We start from the raw sequence: 12,255 nt of genomic DNA, 5'->3' as shown, positions 1-12,255 counted from the left end.
ACACCATGGTTTCTTCTTCAGTTACTGATACAATTTAAGGAGTTGTTGCTGCTTGCCATTTTATGTGGTAGCTCACTAGAAAAGTGAAGGAGTCTACAGGAGGACAGGGGCTGTAATATCAACAAAGGGGAAGTAACTTACACAGCTGCATGGCATATTGCCACGATCCCAAATGCAAGGCTGCACCCAAGGAGCTCAGAATATAGGGAGACCCTCTTACATTGAAAAACTGAAACCTGTTTCTGCCATACTGGCAATCTTGGTGAAGTGTTTGTAATGCAGTGCTGCTCTTCTATCTCACTTATAATAGTAGTAAAATGTTTGGCTGTTTAGCCGCAATGCACACCATGCTCAATGATTGAGAATTGATGTTAAAAATTTTAAGTTTTCAATTATCTGATGATGAGTATTCATCCATGAAATGATAATTAAATCAAGACCCTAAGCTGTGGACAGGCATTGATATACACCAACGGGGACAGTTGAAAATGTGTGTCTCGACCGGGACTCAAACCCGGGATCTCCTGCTTACATGGCAGATTCTCTATCCATCTGAGCCATTGAGGGCACAGAGGATAGTGTGACTGCAGGGATTTATCCCTTGCACGCTCCCTGTGAGACCCACATTCCCAACTTAATGTCCACACACTACATTCGTAGTGCCCCTACCTATTACACTCATTACTCGCGGCAGACAATATTACCGGGTCCCGTAAGAATTCAGGCAATGCAAGTTCATCCAGCACAGAAGAAGAAAGTCAATGGCTGGTTAGCCTTAACTATATGAAGATGGTATCTGTTCTTTCGGACATGTCCGAAAGAACAGATACCATCTTCATATATGAAAGTGTATTGTTCAATTACATACTCAGAACTGTCAGTCAGTTCAGTGCATTAGCTGTAAGAAGGTAGGTTTAATACAGTGCTTTAACAGAACAGACTTCTAAGACTCGCCTAGATGGCCAACAGGCTTTAACTGATACATAAATAATATCATCTCCTTCTATATTCTAACCTCCTTTGCTGCACACATGGGGGTCCAAAACTAGGACAGCCATACTGGGTAATAGCATCTTTCCCAGATGTTCATACCTGGATCTTCACCTTCTGAGGAGGCTTCCTCCACTGCATTGTATTGGGTCTGCAAGTTGTTGTTAGAACAGGGACTTAACATGTCAACTTCCCCTGAGATGGTATTACAGCTCACCCTAGCCTGTAGCTGCCTGTGATTTTCTAAGAAGCTACTGTATAGTTTGGTTACCAAACAGCTCGATAGTAAAAATCACCACGTGAAAATGATAAGTAGCTGCCTCATAAAGATATAATGCAGCTATGCTCGAGAACTTTCAGCTAATAATAATGTAGGACAATGATGCATCATTACTTTCAGACTGTGCATGGCAGCAGGCTGTGGCTCATAAATCCTCCAAGTTCCACTGCCTTATGTGCCAGTCATCGCAAGAAGATAAACTATGCAGACACATTTTGTTTAATTTTGTAGGTAGACCTCTGTGTGATATTACGATATCAGCATTAAAAAAGGGACTCTAAAGACTTTGCCCATTCAGGATTTTATCAGTGCCATTGAACATGGTGTCTTGAAACTCTCCATTGACACTGCTGGAGAAATACTGGGAGAGATGAACCATGGACATTGCCATGCGTGTGGCGGCGCGCATGCCTCAGTGGTACAGATAGCTGTACCACACCAGATGGGTATCTGTTGAGCAGCCAGACAAACATGTTGTTCCTGAAGAGGGGCCGCAGCCTTTTCAGTAGTTGCAGGCCAAAAAGTCTGGCCTTCTAACATCAATCAAATCGGCCTTGCTGTACTAATATTGCGAAAGCAAGGGGAAACTAGAGCTGTAATTTTTCCTGAGGGCATGCAGCTCTACTGTATGGTTAAATGATGATGGTGTCCTCATGGATACAATATTCCGGAGGTAAAATAGTCCCCCATTTGCATCTCTGAGCAGGGACTACTCAGGATGATGTCATCATCAGGAGAAAAAATCTGGCATGCTACAGATTGGAGCTGGAATCTTAGATCGCTTAATTGGGCATGTAGGTCAGAAAATTTAAAATGGGAAATGGATAGGTTGAAGTTAGACATAGTGGGAATTAGTGAAGTTTTATGGCAAGAGGAACAGGACTTCTGGTGTGGTGAATAAAGGGTTATAGATACAAAATCAAATAGGGGTAGTGCAGGGATGTTTAAATACTGAATAAGAAAATAGCAATGCAGGTAAACTACTACGAACAGTGCAGTGAATGCATTATTGTGGCCAAGATAGACACAAAACCCACACCACCTACAATAGTACAAGTTTACTTACCAACTAGCTCCATATATGTAGTGATTGAGGAAATGTATGATGAGATAGTAGAAAATATTCAGATAGTTAAAAGGGATGAAAATCTAATTGTGATGGGGGACTGGAAATTGATAGTAGGAAGAGGAGAGAAGGAAAAATAGTAGGTGAATATGGACTGAGGGAAAGGAATGAAAGAGGAAGCTGCCTGGTAGAATTTTGCACAGTGCATAATTTAATCATCGCTAACACTTGGTTTAAGAATCATACAAGATGGCTGTATACATGGAAGATACCTGGAGACACAAGGAGGTTTCAGATTGATTATTTAATGGTAAGACAGAGATCTCGGAACCAGATTTTAAATTGTAAGTCATTTCCAGGGGCAGATGTGGACTGTGACCACAATTTGCTGGTTGTTAAAACTGAAGAAATTGCAACAAGAAAGGAAATTAAGGAGATGAGACCTGAATAACTTGAAAGAATGAGAGGTTATTGAGAGTTTCAGAGGTGGTTGAGTAGAACAGGGGAAAGGAACACAGTAGAAAATGAATGGGCAGCTTTAAGTGATGAAATAGTGAAGGCAGCAGAGGATCAAATAGGATAACACAAGAGATATTGAATTTAACTGGTGAAAGGAGAAAATATAAAAATGCATCAAATGAAGCAGATGAAACAGGATACAAACGTTTAAAAAATGAGATTGACAGGAAGTGCAAAATGGCTAAGCAGTAACGGCTAGAGGACATTAGGGGAAAGATAGATACTACCTACAGGAAAATTAAAGAAGCCTTTGCGGAAAAGAGACACAGTTGTATCAATATCAAGAGCTCAGATGGGAAACCAGTACTAAAAAAAAGGTGATATGAGTATATAGAGGGTCTGTACAAGAAATATAAACTAGAAGGCAAGATTATAGAAAGGGGACAGGACATAGATGAAGATGAGAGAGGAGATACAATACTGCGAGAAGAATTTGAGAGAGCAGATAAAGATCTAAGTTGAAACAAGGCTCCAGGAATAGACGATATTTCATCAGAACTACTGATAGCTTTGGGAGATCCAACCATGACAAAACTTTTCATCCCGTGTGCAAGATGTATGAGACAGGCAAAATACCCTCAGACTTTAAGAAGAATGTAATAATTTCAATTCCAAAGAAACCAGTTTCTGACATGTGTGAAAATTGCTGAACTATCAGTTCAATAAGTCATGGTTGCAAAATACTAACACAGAAGAATGGAAAAAACTCAAGGGAGATCAGTTTGAATTCTGGAGAAATGTAGGAACTAAAAAGCTCCACCCGAACAGACCATGAAGGCCCAGCAGTACTGACCGGCCGCTGTGTCATCCTCAGCCCACAGGCGTCACTGGATGCGAATATGGAGGAGCATGTGGTCAGCACACTGCTCTCCTGGCTGTTTTGTCAGTTTATGAGGCCAAAGCCACTACTTATCAATCAAGTAGCTCCTCAATTTGCCTCACAAGGATTGAGTGCACACCACTTGCCAACAGCACTCGGCAGACTGGATAGTCACCCACCCAAGTACTAACCCAGCCCGACAGCGCTTAACTTTGGTGATTTCATGGGAACCAGTGTTACCACTGTGGCAAGGCCATTAGCGAAATGTAGGAACACACAATGCAGTACTGATCCTACTGCTATCTCAGGAGATAGGTTAGGGGGAGGCAAACCTATGTATAGCATTTGTAGACTTGAAGCTTTTGAAATGTTGACTGGAATACTCTCTTTAAAATTCTGAAGATATCAAGAGCGAAGTACAGGTAGCGAAAGACTGTTAACAACTTGTACAGAAACCAGAGAGCAGTTATAACAGTCGAGCAGTGTGAAAGGGAAGCAGTGATTGAGAAGGGAATGAAACAGGGTTGTAGCTTGTTGACGATGTTATTCAATCTCTATGTTGAATAAGCAGTATAGGAATGCAGAGAAAAATTTGGAATAGAAGTTAAAGTTCAGGGAAAAGAAATAAAAACTTTGAGACTTCCTGGCAGATTAAAACTGTGTGCCCGACCGAGACTCGAACTCGGGACCTTTGCCTTTCGCGGGCAAGCGCTCTACCATCTTAGCTACCGAAGCATGACTCACGACCGGTACTCACAGCTTTACTTCTGCCAGTATCCGTCTCCTACCTTCCAAACTTTACAGAAGCTCTCCTGCGAACCTAAAGCTGTGAGTACCGGTCGTGAGTCATGCTTCGGTAGCTCAGATGGTAGAGCGCTTGCCCGCGAAAGGCAAAGGTCCCGAGTTCGAGTCTCGATCGGGCACACAGTTTTAATCTGCCAGGAAGTTTCATATCAGCGCACACTCCGCTGCAGAGTGAAAATCTCATTCTGGAAAAAACTTTGAGGTTTGCCAGTGACATTGCAATTCTTTCAGAGACAGCAAATGACTTGGAAGTGCATTTGAACAGAATGGGCATTGTCTTTAAAAGAGAACATAAGATGCTCATCAACAAAAGCAAAACAAGGATAATGGAATGTAGCCAGATTAAATTAGGTGATGCTGAGGGAACTAGGTTAGGAAGCATGGCACTTAAAGTAGTAGGTGAGTTTTGCTGTTTGGGCAGCAAAATACTGATGATGGCCAAAGTAGACAGGATATAAAATGTAGACCCGCAATGGCAAGGAAAGCATTTCTGAAGAAGAGAGATTAGTTAACGTCAAATGTAGATTTAAACATTAGGAAGTCTATTCTGAAAGTATTTTTCTGGAGTGTAACTATGTACAGAAGTGAAACATAGATGGTAAAAAGTTTAGACAAGAAGAGAACAAAAGCTTTGAAATGTGGTGCTGCAGAAGAATCTTGAAGATTAGATGGGTCGTTCATGTTTAATGAGGAGGTACTGATAGAATTGGTGAGACAAGAAATTATTGGCACAACTTGACCAAAAGAAGGGATGTTTTGATAGCATACATTCTGAGACATCAAGGGATCATGAATGTAGTACTGGAGGGAAGTGTGGTGGGTAAAAATTGTAGAGGAAGACCAAGAGATAAATACAGCAAGCAGATTCAGATGGATGTAGGTTGCAGTAGTTATTTGGAGATAAGAAGCTCTCATGGGATAGAGTAGTGTGGAGAGCTGCATCAAACCAATCTTAGGACTGAAAACAACAATACAACAACAACAACAACAACAACAACTAGTGTACCCTCACACAAGTGGAGCATCACCTCTGACGAAAGAAAAGTTCTCAGTTCCTGAAGAGAAGACACAGAAATAGTAATTTTACCTGCTGACAGGGGAAACACCACTGTTCTTTAACTTGTAGCATCTTACTTTGGCAAGCTGAAGAATTTATCGCAGGACTCAGCATGTTATCATCCCTAGAGGCATCCACCGGATGAAGTAGAGCAGAAGACAAATCCAGTCACTTTCCTGAACAACTGAAAAATAACTTCAGAGTATAATTACCAGTTACACCATAACTCTTTGGCCTGCCTAAGATACATATGGAAGGGGTTCCATTTTGCCCCATTGTGAACAATACAGTAGTCCCAACATATTACGTACCAAAAGTGATGGTGCTGCTATGCGTAGTCCTTCGTTCTCCCATAGTAGCTAACCTTTTTATGAAGACTTCAAAGACTAAGGCTTCAGTTGGCGTTTTTGAAACCTAAATGTTTTTGGACAACACCTTTGTGTTATGGCTTTGCTTAACTCCCTCCATCCGAACATTTGCTTCACCATGGAAATGGAGAACTCCCATTTTTAGGTGTCTTGGTGTGTTCCAGAAACCAACTCTTACTGACCTATATCTACAAGCCATGAGCTGCCATCACCTGCCCCAGTGCAGTGGTATATTAAGGACTCTCGTTCATAAGGCTAGTGTCAACTCAGATCCAGAGAGCTTATCAGCAGAGCTTAGCCATCTGTGCTCCGTTTTTGTCCAGAAAAAGTACTCTGTTAAGCAGTTTCGATATGCGTTTCAACAAGCATGCACTAAACCTCAAGAACAGCCAGAAGAAATGGAGAACTACATGAGGATGCTTTTTCTACCTTGTATTGATAGTGTGTCCTTTAAGATCGACAGACTATTCAAGAAACCTTGAATAAAGTGTGTCTTCTGCCCTCCAGTGTGAGTGCAAACAATCCAGGGTTCTGTTAAAGAAACCTAGATGTAGGGAAACTAGGGATTATGAAATCCTAACTAAGCCAGTGTGGAAAACATACATTGGCCATATGTGTCACACTGTTAAAGATAGATGTGATAAATATAGTCATCACAGCAGATTAGGTCATCTAGAAAAGTCTGCTGTTGCTGAATACTGTCTTGACATGGGTCATTGCATGAACTATGGAGAGACAAAGATACTTTCACCCACCATCATGTACTGGAACTACAAACTTAGAGAAGAAGTTGAAATGCATGTAAGTAACAACTTTATTAACAGAGATTTGGATTTCAACTCGGAAAGGCATGGGAGTCAGCACTGATGATACTAAGGCATCATCGACCACAGGGTAATAAATCCAGCTAGTCAACACAGATGGGCAATTGAATTCAGGACACTTAAACTGGGCGACAACACTGTGCCCTCAGGGGTGCTGGGTCGCAACTTCCAGCTTTACTTTTCCCAAGTCGCACTTAGAAAGACTGTGGCCCATTCCTCTGGCTAGGGCTCTGGATGTCCATGTCCTCTCTGATTGGTCTATGATGAGATTATAGCCCCACCTCTTGGCACATGCAAGTTTGTAATGAGCCATTGCTTATATTGACGAGCCACAGCAGCAACATGTCAGTAAGTACCTGAAGATGACGAGCAGCTGTCTCATTGAAATTCTGTGTGTTGTTCACATTGTTATCTGTCATGGCTCCCATGACCTACTGAAGCAGTAATAACATAGTTCAAAACATGTAGTATCCAGAAATCTGTTGGTTATTATTGAAAATCTCAACTCGTAGAACAATATTTTGTGTTCACTGTTTAAAACTACTCTAAAAACTTTGAGAAGTTTCCGTACAAATCTGGCATCATGACTGCAGGGTGATGTACTTGAAGATCTGAGTTTAGTTCTGCATACCAAGTTCAGTGAAGCATTAATTTGGGTTGACATATGTTTCACCTCTATCACTTTCAATTTGGAAGTATTCAGTCATAGTAGTCTTAAAGCTATATTTTCCTTGTTCAGTAATTTCACTTTCTGTGTCATTGTCTTGCCACTTAATGTTCCATGTTACCTAAGCTAGTTAATTGGCTGGAGCACCTAATCAACTGTGTTATATACCTGCATCAATGCATGTGTGCACTCTTTGCTTTCCACTTTTATTGAAAATGGCAAGTAACAACAGATACTTCAGCTTCTTTATGTGTCAGTTGTTACTTGCTAATACAAATCTGTTAGTTTTATTGATAAAGTAATTGCTAAAAGTGTGCCATCTCAGTACTAGATGACTTTGCTATCAGTCAACTACAGTGGAAATATACTAGTTATTCATTTTCACTTTTCGAAACATTAGTTTTACTAGGAATATTTAGGGATCTTTCACATAAAGAAGCAGAGTGAAAGAAAAAAGAACATTCGAGAATTATACCTCTGTACTAGGCTGTATAAAAGTCAACTTTGTTATTGACAGTGTTTTGCAATGTTTGTGATTGTAGATGTACATTTGTCCTTTAATGCCTTTCTAAGTTTTCCTGGCCCACCTGGTTAATAGGAATCACATATGTGATTTTTCTGCCTTTATTTTGCTGACACAATGCTTAGAAAGCATTAAATACTTCTGGTATATTGTGTATTAATGCAGCGTAGTCCCTGGCCTCAATTAGCCAATTCCTCTTATCATCTTAATGTGAGCACATGCTGAAAAGTAATTCTCTGAATGTTTTCTGTGAAAACTCGTAAAGCTTTGTAAATAAAACAAACATTATTAACATTTTACATCTTTATTCTTCATGTCTACATATTTTCAGCCCTCTGCCACTAGACGGCTCCAAATTGTACTGTGTTACATGTCAGTGTATAAAGTAACTATGTCGGTGTGTGAAAAACAGCATGCTGTAATCGATTTTCGAATTCAGAGAGTTCATCCACACATGGAGCTTCCTCTTCTGCAGCATGAGAATGCCAGACCACACACAAGTGCTGTGACATCTGCAACAATCCGACACCTTGGTTTCACTATCATTGATCATCCTCTGATTTTCATCAGTTTCCAAAACTTAAAGAAAACTTTTGAGGAACTTTGGTAATGATGAAGCAGAGGTGAGGTTGCAGGTCCATCATTCACACAGTGTGGCCTCAGCAGCCAGAGACTGCTGTTTTGTGTGTGTGTGTGTGTGTGTGTGTGTGTGTGTGTGTGTGTGTGTGTGTGCGCGCGCGCGCGCGTTATTTTGTGTCCAAGGAAGGCCGTGTTGGCTGCAAGCTCGTTTCCTGACTTTTTTTGTTGTGCCTATCTGCAACTCATCATCTCTGCTATATAGTGAGTAGCAACTATCCTTTTAAAATATTGTTTCGTTCCTTCCTGGATTTTCTGTGTTGGGAAACAAATATGTAGACAAGAAGAATAAAGATGTAGCATGTTAATAATATTTGTTTTATATAAACAAATTCAAAAGTTTTCACATAAAAAATTCTGAGGTATTATTTTTCAGCGCACTTCCATATTTTTCATTAGGAATGCTCATTATGGGTCTTTAGTGATTGTTCTTATTGGATGTGCTATTTTTTCTTCTTATGTCTTGGTAGGTCTCAGTACTTCATTCACTTTCAGAACATTCTGAATGGTGGCCTGTGTATTTACTACTTGATGTTGCACTTTATACATCAGTTGTTCTTCTGGTAAGAGAAATATTGTCATTGTCAAACGTATTTAATGCCTCAGAACAGAACATTCTCTAGATGCTTGTTGGATCTTTATCTCCTTCTACAACTTTTGTAATACTATCCAAATAGAACACTTCAATGGGACGATAAACTCTAATTTTCTCCTGTTTTTACACATTGTAGTGTGCAAGTATGTCTTTTAAGTCTTGAAGTACACCCTCCCTCTAAAAAATTAAACTGTCTATTATCATTGTGGCTCAAACTACTATCAGGTTTGGGACTGGAGGTTGAGATATTCTTTGACAACTTTAGTCACAGCCTCAGAGTCATGGCCGTATCTTTACTGTCCTGGGTTATTACGTTTTCCTGTAATGGTGCTTTATATCTGAGAAACCAGCTGACTGTTAATTTATATAACTTCATACATGTTTGAAAACTTGGTACCATAAATTATAAATCTGTTATTCCTTCATTTCAGTTAAACCTGTTGCAACAAATTTGAAGGCATTGCGCCTTTCACGTGATGATTTTGAGATTATTAAAGTAATTGGAAGAGGAGCCTTTGGAGAAGTTTGTGTTGTAAAAATGAAGGGTTCAGAGAAAGTGTTTGCAATGAAGATTTTGAATAAATGGGAGATGTTGAAAAGGGCAGAAACAGCCTGCTTCAAAGAAGAAAGGGATGTTCTGGTGTTTGGAGATAGAAGATGGATCACGAATCTTCATTATGCATTTCAAGATGAATCAAATTTAGTAAGTAGTTCTTTTTTTTCTAAATATAACAGACCATAAAATATTGTATTTTATGCATCTAAATTAATTGCAGACAAGTAAATGGTAAACTTTTCATTGTAAACATTTTTGAATTAACAGTAGCTAACTGTCTTGTGCTGTATTTATAAACATAAACCATGTACATATTAAGCCATAATTATTTGGTAAGAATACTAATTCTGTTTCCCCTCCATGTCTCCCCCTGTATATGAAATAAACTAATATCACTACTTGCCTGCTATCAGATTCTTCAGATGTAATTTTGACAGTACATGCGAAACTTGTATCTCCAAAGTTTAAAAGTGATTGTAAGTAACAGAAACAAGAGTTTCCCATGAAGTTACACCACTCCTTAACATTCAACCATTTCTTTCTGCGCATGTCATTCAAAAAGCTGTATGAATAAATAAAAATAGGAAATCTAAGTTGGCAGAGTGCATTGATCTAAAAGAACAGTAAGTCAAAATAAATGTTTTTTCTACTTCTTTAGCTTGTCCTCTTATGTTTACCCCTCTTTAGTACCTCTTCTCACCATTTTTAATTTTGTCTTTGTAAAATTTATGGCGGAATATGGGAATCTTTGGTTTTAATCAGAAACTAGTAGAATATTAAACCCATCATTTTGAGAGAGGGTGAAATTAAGAATGTCATCTTGATGCACCCTCTGTTAATTTTCACAATGGAACTTTTTTTCTAGTGTAGCTTGATGGTTCACAGTGGTTTCATGCCAGTCTACAGATCCAAAGGTCTGGGATTTGATCTCTGATCTGTAGGTTACAACAAGTCTGTAAGCTCTTGGCTCTACTTAATGATTATTTCTTCAGCCTCTTCCACTCTGCCTCTCTCCCTCATCTTGCCCTACATCCCTACCACTCTCTTTTTCTTCCACTTTCCCTTCCACCCACTTCCCACACTCCCTTACAGCAATTTCCCACTCTCCCTTCCACACACTTCCCACCTTCCCTTCCTCCCACTGTCCACCCTCCCTTCCACTGCCCACCCTCCCTTCCACTGCCCACCCTCCCTTCCACTGCCCACCCTCCCTTCCACTGCCCACCCTCCCTTCCACTGCCCACCCTCCCTTCCACTGCCCACCCTCCCTTCCACTGCCCACCCTCCCTTCCACTGCCCACCCTCCCTTCCACTGCCCACCCTCCCTTCCACTGCCCACCCTCCCTTCCACTGCCCACCCTCCCTTCCACTGCCCACCCTCCCTTCCACTGCCCACCCTCCCTTCCACTGCCCACCCTCCCTTCCACTGCCCACCCTCCCTTCCACTGTCCACCCTCCCTTCCTTCCACTTCCCACACTGCCTTTCGTCCCACTTCTTACCCTCCCTTCGTCCCACTGCCTGGCCTCCCTTTGTCCCACTGCCAAACTTCCATTTGTCCCACTGCCAAACTTCCATTTGTCCCACTGCCAAACTTCCATTTGTCCCACTGCCAAACTTCCATTTGTCCCACTGTCTACCCTTCCTTCCTACCACACCCCACCCATCCTTCCTCTCACTGCTCTCCATTCCCTCCTCCCACTACCCTCCATTCCCTTCCTCCCACTACCCTCCATCCCTTCCTCCCACTACCCTCCATCCCTTCCTCCCACTACCCTCCATCCCTTCCTCCCACTACCTTCCTCCCACTACCCTCCATCCCTTCCTCCCACTACCTTCCATCCCTCCCACTGACCACCCTCCCTTCCTTCCACTTCCCACACTGCCTTCGCCCCACTGCTTACCATCCCTTTGTCCCACTGCCTGGCCTCCCTTTGTCCCACTGCCAAAGCTCCCTTCGTCCCTCTGTGTACCCTTCTTTCCTACCACACCCCACCCATCCTTCCATCCACTTCCCTCCAACCATTTCTCCCACTGCCCTCCATCCCATCCTCCCACTGCCCTCCATCCCTTCTGCCCACTGCCCTCCATCACTTCTGCCCACTGCCCTGCATTCCTTCCGCCCACTGCCCTGCATCTCTTCCACAAACTACCCTCCATCCCTTTCGCCACTGCCTGCCCTCCCTTCTTCCCACAGTTCGCCCTCCCTTCTTCGCATTGCCCACCCTCCCTTCTTCCCACAGTTCGCCCTCCCTTCTTTGCATTGCCCACCCTCCCTTCTTCCCACTGCACTCCATCCCTTCCTCCCACCGCTCTCCATCCCTTCCTCCAACTGCCCACCCTCCCTTTCTCCCGCTGCCCATCCTGTCTTTCTCCTACTTCCCAACCTCTCTTCCTCCCACTCCCCACAGACCCTTCGTTCCTCTCCCTACCCTCCCTTCCTCCCACTCCCTGCTTTCCCTTTCTCCCACACCCCATCCTTTCTTTCTCCTGCTTCCCACACTCCCTTCCTCCCACTGCCCACCCTCACTTTCTGCCATTCCTACCCATAC

The 12,255-nt window shown here is 42.1% G+C and overlaps 1 protein-coding gene and 1 pseudogene across 1 annotated transcript in view; one reads left to right on the top strand and one right to left on the bottom strand.

The window, feature by feature from the left end:
• Nucleotides 1–12,255, top strand: part of LOC126189006 (serine/threonine-protein kinase Genghis Khan) — a 372,927-nt gene that overhangs the window by 97,525 nt on the left and 263,147 nt on the right. The window contains exon 4 of the mRNA XM_049930817.1: nucleotides 9,581–9,852. Within this exon, the coding sequence (XP_049786774.1) occupies nucleotides 9,581–9,852 (272 nt within the window). The remainder of the gene's footprint in view (nucleotides 1–9,580; nucleotides 9,853–12,255) is intronic.
• LOC126189352 (5S ribosomal RNA) lies at nucleotides 3,819–3,936 on the bottom strand (annotated as a pseudogene).

This window comes from Schistocerca cancellata, chromosome 5 (genome assembly GCF_023864275.1).
Source record: "Schistocerca cancellata isolate TAMUIC-IGC-003103 chromosome 5, iqSchCanc2.1, whole genome shotgun sequence".
Lineage (NCBI taxonomy): Eukaryota > Metazoa > Arthropoda > Insecta > Orthoptera > Acrididae > Schistocerca > Schistocerca cancellata.
Note: the sequence above shows the minus strand (reverse complement) of the source record. Positions and strands in the feature narration are given on the sequence as shown.